Source organism: Rhamphochromis longiceps, linkage group LG15 (assembly GCF_057381845.1).
Source record: "Rhamphochromis longiceps isolate RC_006_pf linkage group LG15, R_longiceps_female_GT1.1, whole genome shotgun sequence".
Classification (NCBI taxonomy): domain Eukaryota; kingdom Metazoa; phylum Chordata; class Actinopteri; order Cichliformes; family Cichlidae; genus Rhamphochromis; species Rhamphochromis longiceps.
In genome coordinates, this window is record NC_140571.1 from 25615568 (window position 1) to 25637906 (window position 22339).

Below are 22339 nucleotides of genomic sequence, written 5' to 3' on the forward strand. Positions count from 1 at the left end.
CTTCAATGCTAATTGCATCCACAAAGGAGAGTGAGAGAAAAAGTGAGGGTGAAGTGTGTGTCATCGCAAACATAAAAGGGCAGGTTTTCTGTCAATTCTGGACGAGTTGCCTGTTTAATAGCAGGATTACAGTCGAAATTACAACTTGGAGCAACAACTGGAGATTTTGTCATCACAAAAATGTATCAGATTGAACCAAGAACAATTTCGAGTCATCATGTAAATCTGAAGAAAACACTTCAAAGTAATTTGGAAGGATCTCATCTCATGCATGCTGCGCAGGGAGCTTTCAGCCTTAGTGGAGATATACAGGTTCAGACTCATGTTACTGTTGTTTACTTGTAAACAAACAGCATCTTTTATGCAAATAATCTCAACTCCAGAAATAGTTATTTGTATTTTCTGAAACTTTCAAGCATCTTGTTTATAGTAACACCACACAGTTCCTTTAACTGAAGCTTAGACACAAAAGCAACAACAATTCGGAGCTGCTACAGGTTTCGGCAGGACACAGACACACTGGGCTGAATTTTCATTTGCTCCTCCTCAGAGACACTGATTCCAACAGTTGTCTGCAGCTTATTAGAAACCTATGAAAGCTGCCTCTGTTTATGACATCTGTTTTTATTAATAAACGGCACCGGGACATGAGCGCGTTGTTTACTGGCGGTGGTATAACTCAGACAGACCGCGGCCAAGCATCCAACTCGAGCATCAAGCATCTGTTTCTGCTGCCTGCTAAAAAATGAAGTTGCTCGTCTCCTCTCATCTTTTTAATCACACACACAGGCACCCTGTTTTTAACTGCTGGGCGTGTCGTCCTAAAAACATGGACGAGCGGCCATTTTTCACCCCCTACAGGTACCTGGAGCAGGAATGCGCAGTAACTTCAGGGAGCAGGAGGCCTCGTAGATCACAGTATGGGAGAGGCTAATCGCTGCTGAGACTACAGCAGCACAAAACACCCCGAGTGTCTTGCTGTGCTGGAAGAAAGACACAGAGAGAAAAAAAGACCATGAAGAGAGCTCTTAATTCTGCACTGACAGCTGTTACACAACGTGTGAATTATTTGTGTTACATAATGTAAATCTGTTGTCTAAGCATCTTGTGATTGTGAGAGTTTTCGTGATGTCCTGCTTACTCCTCTGTCCTCCTGATGCATTTCCTCTCACTCTTTCACACTTTTCCCTCACACAGTAAGACTAAACAGACACTTGTGGTGGGTATCTGTTGTGTACTAACCTCCTCTCCTCCCAACACCACCGTCTCTACAGACGCTCAGTGTAAGACCACAGCGAAGGCCGACATCGTGCTGCTGGTCGACGGCTCCTGGAGCATTGGACGCATTAACTTCAAAACCATCCGCAGCTTCATTGGTCGCATGGTCAGCGTGTTTGACATCGGCCCAGAAAGAGTCCAGATTGGTAAAGCTTTCACTATTGTTACTATAACGACATGAGTCACATGGAGGGATGTTTTCCTTCAGACAACTGTCTCTTGGTATTCGCCTAACCTTAACCTCCCTTAATGGTATCTTTAAACCTCAATGGAAGATATTGTGCTCATTTCTAGATCCATATTTTAATTTTGGGAATTTACTAGAGTAGCTTTGTGTGAGTAACAGTTCAATCTAACCCCCATCCTGTATCTGAAATAAGCTGTTTTACACCAAATCAGAGTGGCTGTATCCTTAGTGTTGTATTTTCTGCAGGTCTGGCTCAGTACAGCGGTGACCCAAAGACTGAATGGCACCTGAACGCCCACCCCACCAAAGAATCCCTGATGAATGCTGTTGCCAACCTGCCATATAAAGGAGGAAACACCATGACGGGTGATTTTTTTTTTTTTTAGTACTTTGGCCCAGCTCTCACTGACCTGGGTGCCAGTGTGGGAGACAAATTGATTCATTTTTATATACTGTGGCAAATCACAACGTATACAAAGTATAAAGTATAATTTCAAAGCACTTTACATACTGGGGCCAAACCCTTGGTGTGAGACTCAGCCACAGTGGAGAACGAAAAGCTCACTTTTAAGAGGAAGAAACTTCAGACAGATGTGAGGAAGACGATGGACAAACTACCGGAGAGAATTGACACAAAGTTAATAAGATGCAGCATGGAGCGTTAGAGCGAGGCGAGACACACTAAGCATAGACGGTAATAATTCAACAAGACTTTTATTTTATTACTCAGTTGAGAAGATATAAGCAGAAGCAGTACAAGTTAATAGTGACAAAACACTGGAAGCAGCAGCTGAGCTTAGCATTGAACAGCTGGAAGGAAAAGCTGATCTACTATAACATGATGGTCTTCCATGGAAATCCAAACCTACCACTCATAGACAGACACACAGAATTATAAGGGGTTTAACTTTAAAGCGATCACAGTGAATAGGTAGAAAGGCTGCTCATCAGTTTGTTACCTGTTGAAGTTCAGCATCTGCCTGCTGAGTTGGGGTCAGAATTCACTCAGCTTCCACTCTGAGTTCTTGGCTAGCTTAGTGTTAGCATGCTGTCTGTGCAGATGCTTGCAAAGAGTTGAAGTTGTGTTAGCAGCATAATTTAACAGCTGTTTGTCCTAGATGCAGTCTCCATTTTACCATCACACTCTTGTCCTTTTGTCCAATGAAAATAAAAGTAATGTCCATATCAACGCTCTTAGACTGTGGCACTGTTTTCCACCTCTGACACGTGAACTGAAATCAGCTAACTGTGGCGTGTGTGCAAGAGGAACGAATAAGTGGGGTCAATAGAACCAGTTCTCGATTCCTGTCCTTGATAATGGACATATTCGGTATCACATGATCCAGCTGTAAGCTTTCTGATGGGTCAGGTTAGTTTCAGAGGGGTTAAACAACAGAAAAGCAGCATGCAGTGCTTTGTGATCTGCACACATAACTGAAACTTCTTCCTCACTGTGGTACAGGAATGGCTCTGAACTTCATCCTTCAGAACAACTTCAAACCCAACGTGGGGTTGCGTCCAGACTCCCGCAAAATAGGCGTCCTGATCACTGACGGAAAATCCCAGGATGAAGTCATTGTAAATTCACAGAACCTGAGAGACAGCGACATTGAGCTCTATGCTATTGGTGAGTGAGCTTCACTGGTTTAAAGAAAAGGAAATTAAAACACGTTTGAACTTTTGGATGATTGCTACCTGCATGCAGCGAAGCAGAAAAAGTACCTGACTTTACTAGAATGGGCTGAAAATGATCAACCAGCAGCCACTTTAGTCATCTTCCTTCATCAAACTCATGGTTTATTTTTCTCACAGGTGTAAAAAACGCTGATGAGAATGAGCTGAGGTCCATCGCCTCTGACCCAGATGACATTCACATGTACAACGTCAACGACTTCAAGTTCCTGCTGGACATTGTTGACGAACTCTCTGAAAACCTGTGCAACAGCGTTAAGGGCTCAGGTAGGGAAGATGTCACATGCTCAGAACACTGGCACAGATACCTGCTAATGAGCGCTAACTAAAAGATAAAATATGTGAGTAATCAGGTCATCTTAATTATTTAATGTTATCGAGGTGCATCCATGGACCTAAACATAAACTAAGTATTGCTATGAGCAACAAACTCACCAAAACTGAAGTACAGACTTCTGGGACAGTCTGTTTGTGTAATTAACCACACAGCAGATAGTTCCATTAAAATGCTCCAAGAAGTGCCAGCAGCACAAAGCTGTTCTAGAGGTCTACTTCAGTGATTTGAATTAGCGTAGGTGAAGCCGAGCAGGGCTAGCAGCTACGACCGCTTGTGTCTGCACCATCCTATTAGCCATAATGGCCACATCCTTAACTTTAAGCCTTAACAAAATCCAAAGGGGTGACTTATCCAAACATTCGTTATCAACTTATCCCAAAGTTTCATTGTACACGTACAATGACAATATAAGGCTTTTCTATTCTGTTCACCACCTGTACAGGTGTTACAAAAGGGGAAAACATCCACAGGCCAAAGCTGGGGTGTTTTTTGTATCGGTCTGTGAATCTCTTTATTTCTGCTGTAAAGTTGGACATTTTATCATGGCAGTCTATAGGGACTGACTCTCAGTCTGAGTCTGCCTCAAGTGGACACTAGTGGAAATGCGGCTTGGTATGACAAGGCAAACACATACAGTATGCATTGGCAGAATTTAAAACAAATGAAGCAGAAAGTCCAAAGCAGTGTGATTTAAATATCACAATTTCATCATAAACTTCTTATTCCTGCTCATGAAAATGCCGCAGAACATGGCGATATGGTACGCTTTAGCTAAAGATTTAAAGCTCTGTACATTTTCACAAGTAAATAGCAGCTCACAGCTCTTTGTACAAACTATTCTTTAAAATTACTGTGGTGGTGGAAACATCACAGTTTAAAAAAACAAACAGTTTTTAACATGGACAATCAGACATTGGTGTTTATTTTCCCGCAGGCTTTCAGCAGGTTTTATAAGAACCTGAGCCTGTGAAATCTGCTGACAAAAACTTTTAGTCTAAATCAAAGACATCCTCTTCATTGGTACAGCTTGAGAGATGAAACTAATGGCTGCTGACAAGTAGAGAGTAGAGATTACTTTGACATTATCCAGACTTGGCTGAAAGATAAAAGCAAAAATGATAAATTTGTAGATATATTTGACTCAGCTCTGCCTGACAGTCTCAATTATTTCAGACCTTCAAAGGACGTTGCGACACATCCAAGTCATCTGATGGAAACTTTCGTAGTGGACGTACTTTATGTGTGTAAATCAATTTTAAGAGGAAACAATTTACAGCTGAGCCGGAGAAAACCAGTTTTTAAATGAAGCAGCCGGCCAGGAGCTTTACTGTCAGAGGAGCGAGGGCAGATTTGTGGATCCCAATATCTGTGCCGTTTGTTTCTTTTCAGATGATGAGTCAGTGGCAGCGCCCACCAACCTGGTGACCTCGGAGGTGACGCAGAGCTCTTTCCGCGCTACCTGGACTCCACCTGACGGTCCCGTGGACCAATTCCGCGTCACTTACGTGATGGCGGCCGGGGGACCCACCGAGGAGGTGAGATGAAGCTCACCTTCTCTAAAACCAGGCAACAAGGTTTAACTCGTCAGATACCAGTCACAATAAAATTTAATTGACATAAAAAAAAAACTAAAGTAAGGACATAGAGATGAGGAAACAGGAAATTAAAGTCAAAAGATACGCTCCAAGAAAATGATCTAAAGCAATCTCGAACATAACACACTGTTTGAAGGTATGATGAGGATAAATGAGGAGAGAGGCAGTACCCTATTCTTTCCTCTTCGCATCCTCCACCTGGTTTCGGTATAAAGTCGGTTATGTCATTGTTGTCTGGTATCCATTCTATTGTTCCATCTCTAAATGGTCAAAAGACCTTCAGATAATTGGAGTATTTTACAGGACTTAGAAGAATCCGCTCAGTCTGCTTCCTGTGACGGTAAACTTTATGTTTGCCAGCTGTTGGATCATTCTCTGAATATCAAACAGCAACTTGTTTTCTTATGAATTCCCTTTGGCTCCTATTAGCTAATTAGATAATTCTTTTGTTTGTTTATAGGAAACCAAAACCACAGCTTCCTGTAAATTTCAGATAATGACTGTTGCACAAAAACAGACTAATTAACGCTAAATTCCCTCCCGCCCTCCCTCACACAAAAACAGACTCTCGGGTGAGTTTCCAAACACCCAGGTCTGGCTTTTATTCAAAACTGCACTTTAGGTGGCCCCCAGGATCTGAAATGTGGATCCTGGCTGGTTTACTGAACCTACGCTGAGTTTAGACGTGATCTGTTGTCAGTTGTGTCTTTAACAACACGTTACTGGACCCTTTACTGGCTCTGGTCAGGCAGAGCCTGCGATGATTTCACTCCATCTATTTGGTTTAATGTTATAGATTCACACTGAGCCAGGATGCCTCCCCTGCAGCCACTTTTCATTAACATGTTTACATTGGACTGCTTGAACAGCGTTGGGTATTAGTGCAGACCTTATCTGCTGGGATTTACACCCACTTCAGCCCGTTACAAGGAGGGTCAGCACAGAGGCCATAGCGTGCTGCCACGAGGTGGAACTCGTATATAACTGTGTATATTCAAAAGGAAAAATAGAAATGCGTTAAATTAATAGACAAAGAAGGGGCTGTGCGGTGAGTGAAGTGTGTTCTTGGCTTAATTTTAAGTCTTAAAAATGTACGATCAACCCGTGCAGCTGCTGTTTTAGGCAAAGACACTAAAAATCGATGAGTGGGATTTGTCTCTGAAAACCTGATGCTAGGATCGATATCATTATAACAAAACTATGTAATTGTTATTTTTTTAAAGGTTTGGTTACAGAGTCTCATATTTAGAGTGTCATCATTTGCCAGAAAGAAGAAAAGAAGTACACAATAAACAAAGTAAAGTTGACTCTAAAATTATTATTATTATAATTCAAATTTCCAATATTGTGAACATAAAGTCCTTGGATTATGATAAGCGAATGACTGATACTGTGACAGCTCAGAAGGAAGCAGGACACAAGAAAAACAAACACGTACATTCATGAAAACCCAGCACAAATATTAAATGTCTAAACTTTTACTCTTGGGTCCTGTTCAATCTGATCTCTGTGTCAGGAAAAATAATACACGATTAAGAAGATTACCCCTGTGTTTGGAGTTGCTCGTATGGTGTGTGTGTGTGTGTGTGTGTATATTATTGGTCATTATCAGCTAGTTTTAACCCACAATAGCATGGTATGTGACGTGAGTGTTCATATCAGCTGAAACTCCCTTTATTTAATGTGCTGCATGTATCCCAATGTAAACTCAGGTGGGCTGGACCAGAAAAACTATTGCAAAACAAACCTTTTTTTATTTTAATGTATTGAAGTATGTTCATCTGTTACAAAGCAGATGATCATACTGAGAGATCTTATAAGTATTATAGGCACATTACAGTGGCTTTACAGATCACAGTGGCTTTACCAGAGCAAGGGTTCACTGCTCTGCAAGCAAGTATAATCCTGGCTCCACATTGCAAACAAATATATCTTTATGGTTGCTTCCAGTAAATTAAATCTAAAGTTTGTGCTAAAAAATAAATAAATAAAGAGAATTTATCAGCTTGTTTCCCATCCTATTTTGATAATCTTGAGTGTCTGATTCAATAAAGATTAAGGTAAGGTTACACCAGTGGAGTCAAGAAAAACTGTGGTCGAGATCCATTGGAAACAGGTTGAGCTTAATGAATCACAGACACAAATAACTTGATAAGAGGGAGATATTTTCCAGATTACCAAACTGAAGAGCCCACCAGCCTGAGAAGCTGCAGACTCTTTGTGTTTGTTTGTTATTTCTCGGCTGGGTTTGATTTTCCAGCAGAATAGTGCAGGAATGTGACGCTATTTCAAAGCCAAGTTGAACATCCCGCACGAGGACTTTCCCACCAGCACAATAGATTCAGGCTCAACAGACTACAATTATCCAACGGTGAAAAGACAGATAAAAGTTTTAATGACATCACGAAGAGAGGTGAGAGGTGAAACGTCTTCAAGCAACTTAAAGAAGTCCAGACGCTTTTCTTTGTAAGCTCCTTTGACTACGATGACCTGGATGACTGAGAACCTTCACAGACATCACGAAGAGAGGCTTCTTTGGTTTTTGATCCCAGGCACTCTGTTTTTTTTTTACTTTCTGAGGTGAAATTTACCAGCTATGGAATGATAACCAGTCCTTTATCATTTCAGGTGCTGGTCGACGGATCCGTGAACACCTTAGTGCTGCAGAAACTGTCGCATCTGACCGAATACATTGTCAATGTTTACTCTGTGGTTGGCGAGGTGAACAGCGAGCCTCTGAAGGGCACTGAGACCACATGTGAGTATTTCCTCTTCACCTCTGTACCTTCTTGTTCTGTGCCGGACATAATGTGTGCACTGCTGTTATGTTTCACGGGTGTTGGAGTGGTTGGACAGTTGAAGAGGGGCAGAGACAGCAAAAAGCCTGTTCGGATCCACAAAAGTCCAATATTAGACTCCAGATAGAAGTCTCAACTGGCCCCTGGACCTTATGTTTGATTCCCCTGCTCTAAGTCATTAATGATGATCTCATGATGGTCATCATTGGTGATGATCCCTGCCCTAAATCTAACTATGCTACACTATAAGGGCAAAAGTACTGAGAAACAAAGCTTATTCTTTGATTTCAGGTGCTTTCAGTCCCATTGCCACAGGTGTATAAAATCAAGCACTGTCTGCCTTTACAAACCTTTCTGAGAGACATTGCCTCTGGCATTAACATCAGCACTAAAACTGTGTGCTGGGAGCTTCATAGCCTATCTTAAACCTCAGAGGCTTAAGCAGGATTGTTTCTCCACTCTCCAAAATTCAAAAACGGCTCTTGCCGATTGAGAGAAGAGCTGAGTTTTTATTCTTGTTGATTTTTTTAAAACCTCTTAGTTCAAAGACATGATTAAAGAAGAGGTTTGAAGGCCGATAGTATCATCGCATTGTGGTGCTTCACATTTGTGGGAAAGCGTTCTATTTCTTCCATATGGTTTGTGAGATAAACAGCTTGATTTCTCCGCTCATTAACCTGTTTCACACACATCCATGGAAGTCATCTGCCCGCCTTCATATCTGGTCCAGCATCTGTGTTTATACTACATATATTTAGCATCTGATCTGAGGTGGAAATATGTTTAACACAGTCCCATGATGCAATCCTGAGAGCGGATGTTAGTCGGAGTAGGAAAAATGGGGCAACTGTTAAAATTAATCAGGTCTGCGGTCGTTGCATGTATCTTAGATAAACTGATAGAGTTTAACAACGTGTTTAGTGCACAGCTCTAAGTGATTTTATTTGCTCATTTGTCCTTTAAAGTTCCCTTTATTTGTGCTAAAATGTGTGATTGATTTTTACAACAAGCGGCTTCTCACTGTCATAAAACAATAACTGGCTCTTGTGTTGCTGTCGGTTTTATGGTGGCCAGCAGCTGTCAGATCACTGTGGCTTTGTTTACTGTAATTTTTAAACTAACACTCGATTAGGTCATAATGTCCTTCTTAAAACAGTGTCTATAAAGGTCTGGGGTCTGTGGGTTTGGGTGGGGGTGACATATATCATGATGTCACATAGTGCTAAAACAGTAAGGAGGTGGGATTTTTTTTGCAAAGCCACACTCTTAAAAAGCCAAAATTCACACATTTGTGGGTGTTTAAAAGGTTACATCCAGTTTCAAAGCAAAAGTGTGAAATACTCATCCTCCTTTCTTCTCGCTTTCCAATACAAAAAAATTAGGTTGGGTTTTAATGCGATTACCATAGACTGTAAATAAAAGACGTATATAGCCAGCTTCTCCCATTGGTTTGAAGCCTGTTAGCATTTTTGTTTCTTGGTCCTAAAAGTAACCTTATTTTGATGAGAGGCTTGGGTGCTAAGTCTTCAGCTAAAGATAGTTAGTTTGGTTAGAAAGCTGCGTCCATAAACTGTGCGGGTGCACAGATCCCTGCTGGTCAGTGTTAAGTAGCCTGATAAAATATTCACTCGTCAAGGCTGAAGCCCAAACTTCTTGAACAGTGTGTACCACAAAGCGAGCCATATTATCAGATAATTCCAAGAATAATGCTCCAAAAGGCACAAACACATCAGAAGTCCAGTTCAGCAGAGGTGAGGCCAAACCATAGACCTGAATAATGAATATAGCTTCTCAGTCTGAAATGTGAAGCCAGTGCAGATCTTCCATGGGAAAATCCACCTTTATACTGTCTACGAGCCTAGCAGACAGTAATCAGCTAGAGCTGCCTGTAATGTATCAGGATACCTGTAATTTCAAGTGGCCATGCTCCTAATCAAGTTTCCAGATGGATGAGTTCACCCGCCATACAGTTGTTATGCAGGGAAAATATCCATAGAGACTAAAGCCGAGGCTGTAAACATGTTTAGTTCTGCAGTAAAGTTGGACTTTTTAACATGGCTTTCAGAGCCTCAAGTGGCCATTAGAGGAACTGCAGTTTCATGGACTTTATTAATTCTAACTATGCACTATTTAAGATCAGGATTTAGGAGCACACTGTTTTTTTATTATTATTATTTTTTAAAAACTTCTCTTCTGTATTTATTCATCTTTTATCAAATAAAAGCACATTCAAAATTTTTTAACTATTTTGACATCTGTGTGTCCAAGAAGCCAGATTTCTTCAGCAAATACCTTTCTGTGTTAACCTGGTTTTATCTTCTATATCTCTGTGTTTCCATGAAACGTGTTGGTTAGCTTTTTTATGTGACATCCAACAAAAAGTAACGAATAAGTCCTGAAAAATATCCTGAAAAAACAGAAGCCATCAAAAGCCCGAAGCTTTAAGATCACTTTGGGACATTTTGGGTCTGTTGGGGTCATTATCCTGTTATTGTACCAAAACCACCTCTGCATATTATAACTAAAAGATCAAGGAGCGTTAATCCAGAAAATCTGAAAAACGGAATTAATTTCTGTGCCTGAACCAACAAACACAGAGATTTGTCCCCTCTGTTACTGTTTAGCAAAGCCAAAGAAGACCATGGCTGTGCCGTGTGTTAAACTGACTGTTTTTGTCCCCTCAGTGCCGCTGTACACAGTGAAGAACATGAACGTGTATGATGAGACCTCAGTCTCCATGAGGGTCAGCTGGGACGGAGTAGTTGGCGCCACCGGCTACATGCTGCTGTACAATTCCATCAATGCCTCCGAGCCTCAGCTGGAGAGTGAGGTACACGAACACCGAGGTTACAGTACTTTATCCCTGACAATGGTTTGGGTCTGCAAACTGTATTTATGATCCCAGTCCCAACAATGTGAGTAAGTAAACTTAATAATGTTCCCACAATGTCACAAATTCACCACAACACAGGGACACTCGCACGTAGATCGACACAAATCTGACACATCTCTTTATTTGCGTGTTGAGGTTTTCCACATTTATTTGATATTAGCCGGCTTCTGCTTGCATCACCTTACTACTTCCAGATGTGGATACAATGAGGAAGTAGACCTCTGCAGCCCGGCTCAGGCCAGGCCTACGAAGAGCAGAGCCCTCAGACACGCTGGGTAATGGCAAGGATTAGCTCATGGCCTGAAGTCATCGAGATGACATAAACAGAACAGATGGGACTGAATGCCTCTTTGGTGTTAACCTACATTTGCGATTATACAGCTGAGGAAAATTTAAAGGATGATTAAATGTACAGTGAGGTGGTCTTTACTGGAAATCAGGCGGCAACTGTGAAGTAGAGGGGAGCATTAACTTACTTTGCAGCACATGTTATTTGACATACAATTTCGTGAAGACCCTTTTATATCAAATTTCTCAAAAAATTTCTTGCTTTTTTGTGTTTAATGTGTGATTTAAAAGAAGAAGATGCATATTGAAAGGTTTAATGAATAATCAGTGAGGTTATCGGCTTACGTTCAAAGACCCCAATGGTGACCCCGAAGTGTAAGAGACAAAACCCCTGTTATATCCATGTATTATACTTGTTACCTGGGCCATTGTTAAAGTTACTATCATTAGGACTATTAGCTACTTATTGATTGTTTTTATTTATGCTAAAAAATATTTTGACGACTCTTTTGTCTGTGCACACCAAGTTCAGCCGTTCTTCCAGTTTCAATGTATGCTAGTTCCGACGGTCACTTTCCTTCACCTCTGTCCCTGTGCAGCTACGTGTTGGAGATGTAACCAGTACCCAGTTGGAGCAGCTGATACCAAACACAGCGTACAACATCAGAATTTACGCTGTGTACGGAGAAGCCACCAGCGAGCCTCTGGAGGGCACGGGAGTCACCTGTATGTAACATTAAACTGATTTTAACTGTTTAAAATGTGATCTCTGAGGATATTTAATAGGATCAGAGCTCCTGTAATGTCGGTGGATTAAAACTCCATCAGCAAGCCAAACACTGGACAGGTGAAGGTAGATGGAGTGTAGCTATCAGCCTGGGTGTCAAGTAGTCACGATAGAAGGAAAAATGCTATTAGAAACTCATTAAAAACTGTCCAGTAGCAGTATTTTAGCTGAAGGAAGAATCAGGTCTTTAGAAGCTGCTTCAGTTCTTTTCAGTGATCCAAAAGCATAAAACAGTCAGCCTCAGTCGGACCGTGAGCCGTCTGTCTGTGAGTCAGTGCTAACCGCTGAACCAATGTGCTGGTGATTAGTTCATCATCCTCCAATTTACCTTTATATCCATCATCATCTTGATTTTTTGGAGCCGCAAATGTCCATATTTAGCTTTCTAGATTTCTTAGCAAACTATATCTATAAACTTTACAGGAGCAACAAAGAAATAGAAGTAGATATCTACTAGTTAGTGCAAAGCACCACACAAATAAAACAAGAAAGGTTAGTAAACTACAGTGGTTTAGTAGCCAACTCATATCGTACACTGGTCATGTTCTTACAAACCTCAAAGAGCTCAACTATGTTAAAGCTGTCCGCAGACCCGCTCCGTCTCAGAAAGAATTCAAATATTTAAAATCCCTCCCCCCACTTTTCTAAAGTGTTTACTTGAAATCAGAACTTCCATCCTGGATCATTTTTTTCTCAGAAATGGTTTTTAGGAAAGGTAAGGGGTTTCGGAGTTTTATTTCATGTCAGCTGTTGTTTTATAAGAGCTGGATCTCGTCTCCGAAATTTTGGATTGAGAACTTATCGATAGAAAACAGATGCACTACAAACCAAAGCAGGACCGCTTTCTTTAAAAAAATAAAAAATAAAAAATAAGCTGCTGTCTGTTTTTCAGCTCTTCAGTTTTGGCCTCACAGCGTCAGCCGGCAGTGTCTTTGAATGTCTTCACAACAATGCTGAGAGTGAGGAGATGTTGTTGAGCTTCACTCAGGGTGGTTAACGTTTCCTTTGCCCTGTCTTCCCGCAGTGCCCAGGCCGGCTGCCGGACAACTGAGAATCAGCGACGTTACTCACAGCACCATGAGGCTCAACTGGGATGCTGCTCCTGGACCCGTCCGCAAATACATCATCACCTACAAACCTGAGGAAGGAGAAGTGAAAGAGGTACAGCTGTGGCTTTATGATGGTGTGCTAGCTCCACTGCAGGGTTACATGACAAATACATGAAAAACCTCAGAGGGAGTGCTAATGCAGCAGTTGTTTAACCCTTGTGTGGTGTTCGTATTTTTGTTACTCAGCCAGTGTTCATGGGTCTGGTGGACCCGCTAGAGTTTTGGCTTTCCAAATTAACACTATCAAACAATTTTATGTTAAATTACTCAACAGATGTTTACTTCATCCCAATTACAAGACATATGAACAGCAAACATGGTTAATTTTTTCCCTTTACCTTTGTTAGATCACATTTATGAATTAATGTGCTTCTCGTTTTTCTTTTATATAAAATGTTATAAATAAATCAGTTATAATCAAGTGGAGTGAGTGGAAAGACACAACACATTTACACGTGAAAAAATAATTAATTGTTTAATTTTTCTTTTGAAAAAAACTGAACACGGGTCTCACAGACCCGAACACCATACAAGGGTTAATTATGGGCGGAGTTATGATCAATATATTTCATGGTCGTGGTTTATTACACTTTCTAGGTTTGAAAGCGCAAAATAATTGATTAGTCACAGTCATTTCTAGGCACATACATTAGATATTCAGGTTTCAGCTCTGTAATGTCAGGATTTGCTGCTTTTCACTGCTTCAACTTATTATAAACTGAACAGGCTTAGATTTTGGACAAAACTATTAATTCAGTTTATTGATTTGAATATTAATTTGTAGATTAATCAGTGATAAAATGAGAACCAGCATGCCTCCCATTCATGTCCGTCCCATAGAAAGCACCAGTATGTGGCCTCCTAAGTCGTCACCTTATTCAGTGCTGATTGTTTGTTCATTGAAGGAAATAATGAGTTTTTCGTTTGAAAGAAAAAGCAAAAATCAGCTTAAGGAGGTTGAGGGGAAGTAGGCTTTAACCCCATGTCCCTGTTTTAGTTGTGTTAAGGCATGAAAACTACCTGGTTAAGCTCAGGAAAAGATCAGGATTTAATTTAAAATAAAATGTAACCAAATGTAACCAGAATGTTGATTCCAACAATAGAGTTTATGCACTTTTTTGCACCGCACAGTTCTCCTACACAATCTCCAAGTCACTGATCAGAATGGATGATAAAAGGACTGTGAGAGGGCACCTAGTGGCTGTAACTGATGTCTGTCTGTTTCCAGAGTGCATTAAATTGGACGTCTTTATTTTAATTCAATATGTTTCCATTCTATTCATATAGTCATACTTCACAATAAAAGTGCTCTCAAAGGCCTTCTATATTATAAGGTGAAGACCTTACAACATTAAGAAAATAAGCACTTGCAAACAGTGGGGAGGAAAAACTCCCTTTTTAACAGGAAGAAGAATCCCAGTAGAATCAGCATCAACACACAAACTTAAAGAGGAGAGGAGGAGAAATGCTCAGTGCATCATGGGAAGTCTATCGGCAGCTGGAGCCTATAGCACATAGGTGTCAAACTCTGGCCCGCGGGCCAAATTTTGCCCGCAGCCTAATTACATTTGGCCCACGAAGCCATACCAAATTACTATTAGAGCTGGCCTACTGGTATTATACAGCTAATATATATATTGTTTAGTATTAAGCTTTGCGTGTTCCATATTCAGTTTTTCAGCAAAACGTGTTTGAGTCCATAAGAAAAGATTCATTCTTATATCTGGAGGAATAAATATATTTCAATAAATATTAATGTTAGCCCGCGACTTTGTTCCAGTTTTGAATTTTGGCCCACTGTGTATTTGAGTTTGACACCCCTGCTATAGCAACATGAAGAAGGTACGGTTCAAGGTCACCTGAGTCAGCCCTAACTAGAAGTTTAAAGCCTAATTGTAATAGTACAGAGGCCGTCTGTCTCCCGAAATGATGCGGGGAGATGGTTCCACAGAAAGCTGAGGCCTCTGCCTCCTGTTCGGCTTTCAGAAACTCTGCAACTACAAATATGCCTGCAGTCTGAAAGTGAAGTGGTCTGCAGGGATAAAATGATACTAAGAGGTCTTTAACACACGACGGAGCCTGATCGATCAGGACCTTATGTGTGAGGAGAAGCGTGACGTCCAACTTTTCTAAATCAGGCTCAGTAAGTGCAGCTGTGATCTTTTTCCATTGGCACGTATCAGCTGTCACTCCCTCATCGAATAAAAAGTTGCGTCTGTTTGAAAGTGCTTGTATTGTTTGTAAGGTCATTGAGGGTTGGTGTTGAACAATAAAGCCTCACAGAGAGCCTCATATGGGTGAAGTTTTACTCAGCAGAGATATCTTCGTTCTGGGAAAGTGATGAGTTACGGCCGACCTTGCAGCTCCTCTTTGTTGGCCTGGTGCTTATGAGAAACGTAGTCTGCTGGCAGAAGCACGCTGACTGCTGCAGCCAGCCCAGCCTGACTCCATCATCCCAGCTCCACTCTGTCCTCATAACTTCTCACTTGGATGTCAGCAGAGGACAAACAGTCTGGGATGACTCGGCAGCTGACGGTGCCGTCCGTGGATACCTGACATTTCCAGAAGATTCTGATAGATGACGCGAAACAGCTCGACTCCTCTTAAGGATTAGTGCTGAAGGCTTCTTGTCTCTATAGAGGAAGCCCACACATCTGGATGTATGCCCGAGTTAACTTAACTCTCTGCTGAAATGAAAAATCCGACTGTGGAGACTGTCTCTGCGCTTTAATATGTCAAAGCTTTTCGCTGATTTATTTGATGACCTACTATTCTCTGACCCTACAAGTGCACGTCTTTTACGTTCTTTGCTTTCATCTCAGTTGGTAAATATTTGAATCTGACTCATAAACTCAAAGCCTACTTTCAAAAACCTCTCAACTACATCACACAATAAATCCGACGGCGCTGCTGTTAACTCAAGGCCACATATAATCAAATAAAAGTCTTATTTAGTAATTTTTTTTATCTATCTGGGGAGGATTATGACATTTAAAGTTCACCAAACAGTGACCCAAGCCATGACGTCCATTTAGAAGATGTGAAATATAACAAATCTCCCTCCTTAGAGAGATCAAAAATGTTTTTGTCTCAGGCTGTAGATGTGTATATAATATTGCACATTTTACCACTAGAGTCTATGGAGACTGACACTGTTTTGGAGCCAGCCTCAAGTGGCCTTCAGAGGAACTGCAGTGTCTGTTTCTAATTTTAACTTTGCTTAGTTATTCAGTCATTTGCTTGCATCACATACAGACAGAGAAATTAAAATGAAATTAAAATTGTTATATATTAACCATGTTCACCTTTCACCTGTTCCATAAAGCTCTTCTCTTAAACTGATAGTTTAAAACTGCTTACAGCTCTGTTAAAGGCATCGGTCTGTGGCAGGAATGAATGTTCCAGCTAATCGGCAAAGAGAACTGTGTTAGTTTTTTAGTTTTGCATTAGAAATTAAACTGTGGTCACATTCATCAGTTCATGTGGTATTTTATTCAGTGGCTTTAGGGTTTGTTTTTATAACCCATCAGGCATCAGGACAGTTTGGCATGCAGGGTGTAGGAACTGGTGATCAAAGCATTGAGTTTCCAGTTTGTAGACAGCTCTCTCTATCTTTTGAGCTACAAATGCCCCCACGTTTTATTTACTGCAAAGTCTGTGGGTATTTCAGGACTGTGGGTCTAAATGTAGCTGTCCAACCTCTGAGTGATTTTTTTTTAAAAAAGAGTCACTAATAATTAAATTTTGCCTTTGACAGATCGAAGTTAATGGCGACATTACCACCCTGGTGCTGTCCAGCCTCATTTCCCAGACAGAATATGATCTAGCTGTCACCCCGATCTATGACGACGGTCCTGCGACCCCGATGCTCGGCAGCGCCATCACAGGTATGAATCTACATTTTATATTTTTTGGTCATCCTGCACTCATCAAAGAATGAGTGCAGAATTCTGGTTATAGCAAAAGCAGGAACAATCCTAACAGAGCATCCTCCACCTCTACAAAAAACCAGACTCGGTTAAGTTTTTCGTTTGAACAAATGAAGTGAAACAAAATCAGGGTTTGATTTAGGAAAGTGGCAATCACATGAAGGTTGGTCTACACTAAAAAGTCTTTAGATGATGTGTAGGGTTATATTTATAATGTAATATTAAGTGTTTTTATATCTTTAACTTTATGTAATAATATAAAAAAGGGACTCTTCACATGCTGTTGCATCATCACTAAGACATCCTCTGTCTCATTTCGGTCCATGTTTACAGATGTTGTTCCTGCGCCCAAGAACCTGCGGTTCTCTGAGGTGACCCACTCCTCGTTCAGAGTCACATGGGAACACGGAGGCCCCGACGTGTCTCTTTACCGTGTTGGCTGGGTTAAAAGGGGGGAGACAGACTTCCAGCAGGTAAGTGGGTGATGATGCGACCAGCCTGGCCATGTCTATAAAATGTCTGTGCTCAAATGAGTCGGGACAAAGACTGCAGCAGAAGAAGTTCTTTCCATGTCTGAATACAGAGTTTCTATTGGCAGCGACATCAGATTTTCAAGCTTTTTCCAGAACAAACTGCATGTGTGTATGTGCTTGTTAAAAGATGACACGTAAACCATCCGATAACACTGTTTATTCAGATCTAAGTGTCTAGTGCATTGGCTGAGGCTTCATCATTTCAACACACTGAAGTGCTTTATTACTTCTTTTGTTTTCATAGGCGTGAGTCCAGAATGCTATTCAGTTGTCATTCTGCGCTTTTGCAGCTTTTTGTCAGCATTGTTCATGTGTAGCACACCTTTAAGCTACACTTTCAAAACCTCAGCGTGTAAACTATGATGGCCATGATGACCCCGACACGCACAGTTTAACTGTGGACTTAACTAAGATAGCAGACTAGGATAATTACTTTTCATAGTGAGTAACATAATAATAACTAACCTTGTCTTGTGGTTGAGATCATCTCAGATCTTCTTGGCTGAAGTTTTGCACATTTTCATGGTGTAGCTCCAGCCATGTGTTTGTCTCTGCAGATACTTTACCTCACAGACCGATTCAGGCTGTGGCTGTGGGTGCGTTTTTAATAATGTCTCATCTCTTTTTCAAGAGAGATCAGTGAACCTATGCATTAGATGAACACATTTTTTAAGATATCTCATGATAATTCAGCCCATTTAAATACATTTTTAATTTCTATAACATGAATTCACAACAACAGTCACCTCAAGGTTTTCTACATTGTACCTTCTACAAGATAAAGGCCCTAAAATGTTAGCGAGAGAATAGCAGCAGCCAGAGGATGCCCAGTGAGCAGTAACTGGTGATGGTGGGGGACTGCCTTTTAACAGGATGAAACTTCCAACAAAGCGAGGCTCAGGGAGGAACAGCCAGCTGCCACAGTTAATTTAGGGTGAAAGGAAAAAGAAGATGGAAAACAGACAAAAACAAACAAACTGTGTGCTGTGAGAAGGTGAAGGATCTTGAAACGTTACGTCAGCTGGCTGAGGCCAAAGACACCTGGCATGTTAACTTCTATGATATCAGAATTAGTTTTTTTTTCATGTTACATTTGTATTTGTTATCAGCAGCTGGGTAAATAAACCCGCTTTAGTACTTTGTCTCAAAATATGCAAATGAGCTTTGCTTGGACAGCGCGCTCTGTCTGCAGCAGCGGTAAACATCTGCTTTCAGTTGTCTCATCCATGTCCAACCAATCAACGAGCTTTGTGAGTGTTTTTGCCTGTAGCTTAGCAGAGTTTTCTTTCTCTGATTAAAACCGAAGCGTGAGCTTGAAGCAGCATTCGAGCACACCTGCAGTCGCTGAGTTCGCTGCTCTGATTTTCTCAACTAGAATAAAACCACCAACGTGTGGATCTCTGCCCAGCGAGCATTGGTTACGTTACAATCATGAAACTGAAGATGTCAGTGTTTGAATTCAAAATTACCCTGTCATTCCGAAGGGAAAAAATCTCATGAACAATCCATTATGGTTTCACAGACTCCTCAAAACTGCCAAGATTAAGTGAAAACATCCAGTTCGACCACAGCAATAATAATGCTCCCTTTGTTTTCCACTGCTTAAGCTTCGGCCCTCCAAAGTTGTTTTTGGGCCCAACATGCACATCAGCACAAAAATCGGTGAATGAGATGAAGTCAGTGCCGGGTTCCAACTTTAAGCTATGAATTATGAAACTTTGTAAAATGGCAACATAAAACAGAAAGCTGTGGCAGACAAAGGCAGACATTTTCTCCATGTGACAGATTTAACCTTTGACCTAAAGAGCTGTCGTTTTCACTGTGCGCTCAGTCTTGTAGGTTTTTGCTTTGAAAGGCTAAGATCATAGCGCCAAGAACATCTTCTGGTTAGCAATAAACACACACAGATACATATGTATGTGCTGTTTTTACCCGTCACTAGGTTATCCTGAATAGCGACGAAACCTCCCACGTTCTGGAGAATTTGGACCCTGACACCGACTACTCTGTCACTGTCACGGCCATCTACCCAGATGAGTCAGAGAGCGAAGATCTGATGGGAAATGAACGCACACGTAAGTAAACCCCCGCTTCTTATCAGCGTCCAACAAATCATCCCAATGTTTTACTTTCACAGATGTGTATGACTTTAAAATAACACTGTTGTCCTCTCAATGTCTCTTTCTAGTGTTAAAGCCGCCAGGTATGTCGTATGAGAAGGACAGCTTCCTTTTCATTGTATTGTTCATGATTTCTGTGTGGAATGGTAACGTGGTCATACAGGACGATGTTAATGGGAACACACTTTCTTTTTTTTCTTTCAGTCATCCTTCACTGCATGTCTATGCATTTTAGTGCTTTACTGTGCGTTCACACCACAACTCTCCAACTTCAAACCTGAGCAAAGAGTTCAGCAAAAAAGACACGATGGTCACAGCTGCGTGGTTGACATAAATTATCACGAATGTACTGCAGGCTCAGCTCTGACCGATTCAAAACCATATCAACCAAAAAAAGTAATTTCTGTTGGCTAAACATTTGCATTTGTGCACTTAGAGTGTAGTTTTACTTTTTACCCTAGCAGAAAAACTCACACAAGACTTGAATATCAGGTAAAATCATGCCAACTTGCAGAGATCTGTTGTTTACTAATCAAATACACAGTTCTAGTATTTTAAAGAAAAGGCTTTAATGGATTCTGGTGGTCTTGTATTTCACTCTGTGTTTCTATTGCTGTAGTAAGTAAGTTATAGACCAATTTGTATTGGATGTGAAGAATGGAAATGTAAAAAATATGATGGCCTTTTAAAGAATCTTTTAAAGAATACTATCATCAAAGTATGCTCACAGAGAAGTCATTCACAGATCCTTGAAGTCTACATTTTGTTTTTTTTGTTTTGTTTTTTGTCCATTATTGTTTATTTAATTCATAGCAGAGTCAGTGTGAGGAGGCTCTGCAAGTTTTTGGTTTAACTTCTAGCAGTAGGTAGCACATTGTTCTTTTACACAGCAGTAACTAAAGCACTGTGGTATTAAATGTCATCATATAAAATAGAAATATGTGCAAGGCAAAAAACAAAATTAAGAGTTATTTATGTCATGTTATGATAATTACAAAAGATAAGATATGAAAAGCAATGCATTTCAATAGAATAAATAACACATCTAACTAGTGTGGCTAACTAACTAATTTTGGTAGCTAACTAATATCGCTAGCTAACTAATGTTGCTAGCTATCATGCAGCTAGTATCTGCTTAAAAACATAAAAATTACTTCTTAAAAATTACAATATAACTTGAAATATTTTAAACCACTGCAGTTTTTAACACAATTTTCAAGCTAATTAGAAGCTATTTAAGTGATATATCAGATCAAAACATGTCTTTATAATGACTGAACTTCTTTCACTGATGTTTTTGACACCATACACATACTTAGATTTAAACAAATCTGCTTTTTTTTTTTTTAAAAATCCCCAGGTTTGGGGCAACACGGACATGGACTATATTGTGGTGTGAATGCAAATTCAGGGCTGCAAATGCAAGAAGTGTGAAAATTGACCAGTAACACGTCAACCTCCACAGACCTCCATCACTGTGAATGAGTGTCCTCGTTCCTGTTTCATCCTCCCAACATGTTTGTCATTCCTGCCGTCATGTTCATCTCACATTATAACGTCATTTTATTATGTCATCACATATTCGTCATCAGTTTAATGTTGTTCAGAGGTTCTGTAGTGGAGATGGTGGTTAGTGAACTAAATCTGATTTTTAAATAAAAATTTTATCCACTCTCATTACCAAAAATGTGCTTTGATGCTCTTTACTCAAAAAGAAAAAACTTATATGAATGATCCACAAATTTGTCATATTTATTATTATGCCTAAATTTCAGAGCCCTGGTTTGTTTCAGGGTGTCCAGCTGTTGCTAAATTTACCTTTTATGATCAACAAATGCGTTATCATAACCCCAAAGACAGGTTGTTGCAAAACAGCTAATCATTATTGCTTTCCCCAAAGCATTGGTTAAAAACTGCAGAATTTTCTATAATGTCTGCCAAATTTCGTTTTTGTTATGCTGTTGTTGTTGTTGCCATAATTTTATTTGTTAGAAACCACAAATGAATCATAGTTCCCGTCTAGGATCATCAGTTATAGAAGTTGTTTCCATAATAATTGTGTTTTTGTGTTATTGTGTCCAATTTTAGAATCCTTTTTATGCATTAGGACTTTTCCTTTTGTAAAAATATATAACTTAGCTCCATTTTTATGAGACCAGTGATTTAATAAGACATTCCTGACCTGCAACTCCACTCTGAACTGGTTTAAACCTCATCACTCTGCTGCTCTCATCCTAAAATTAACCCTTCCAGCTCCATGACCCGCTGGATTGTGAGAACATCATCATAACTGCCATCTTCATCATCCTCCTCATCAACATCATCATAATCATTTTCACCGATCGTTTCACGCACACATATACAGGTGCTGTTTATCTGACTCTACATACCTGTGTGCTTCCAGTGCTTCCTGCGTCGCCCAAAAACCTGAGGGTTTTCAACGCCACCACCACCACACTGACGGCGAAGTGGGAGCCCGCCCCCGGCGCCGTCCAGAATTACAAGATCACTTACAGACCAGTCGCTGGAGGCGAGGCCCTCATAGTAAGTTTGTGGTTGAGAATATGATGGCATCATCAGTGTACAGATACATTAGAAAAGGGTGTCTATATGCCATAAATGTAGGAAGTTTGCACAAATTAAATCATAGTTAGGATGAGAAAATGACAAGGGAGCACATTAAAATATCTCTGTTTAAAAAAAATCATTGGATGTTTCCAGAGGGCGCTGACTGAAGTGATCAACTGCAAGAACTGAAAATGAAAACTGTTTAGGTCAGAAAGAAGTGAGATT

General features: G+C 40.4%; 1 protein-coding gene across 3 annotated transcripts in view; it reads left to right on the forward strand.

Moving 5' to 3' along the window:
- Nucleotides 1-22339, forward strand: part of col12a1b (collagen, type XII, alpha 1b) — a 151852-nt gene that overhangs the window by 44581 nt on the left and 84932 nt on the right. For all 3 annotated transcript variants that reach the window (XM_085381195.1, XM_085381194.1, XM_085381193.1), the window contains exons 17-29: nt 1275-1424; nt 1712-1831; nt 2928-3092; nt 3278-3424; nt 4884-5029; nt 7718-7847; nt 10572-10717; nt 11668-11794; nt 12880-13016; nt 16722-16851; nt 17227-17366; nt 19369-19501; nt 21951-22090. In XM_085381195.1, the coding sequence (XP_085237321.1) occupies nt 1275-1424; nt 1712-1831; nt 2928-3092; nt 3278-3424; nt 4884-5029; nt 7718-7847; nt 10572-10717; nt 11668-11794; nt 12880-13016; nt 16722-16851; nt 17227-17366; nt 19369-19501; nt 21951-22090 (1811 nt within the window). The remainder of the gene's footprint in view (nt 1-1274; nt 1425-1711; nt 1832-2927; nt 3093-3277; nt 3425-4883; nt 5030-7717; nt 7848-10571; nt 10718-11667; nt 11795-12879; nt 13017-16721; nt 16852-17226; nt 17367-19368; nt 19502-21950; nt 22091-22339) is intronic.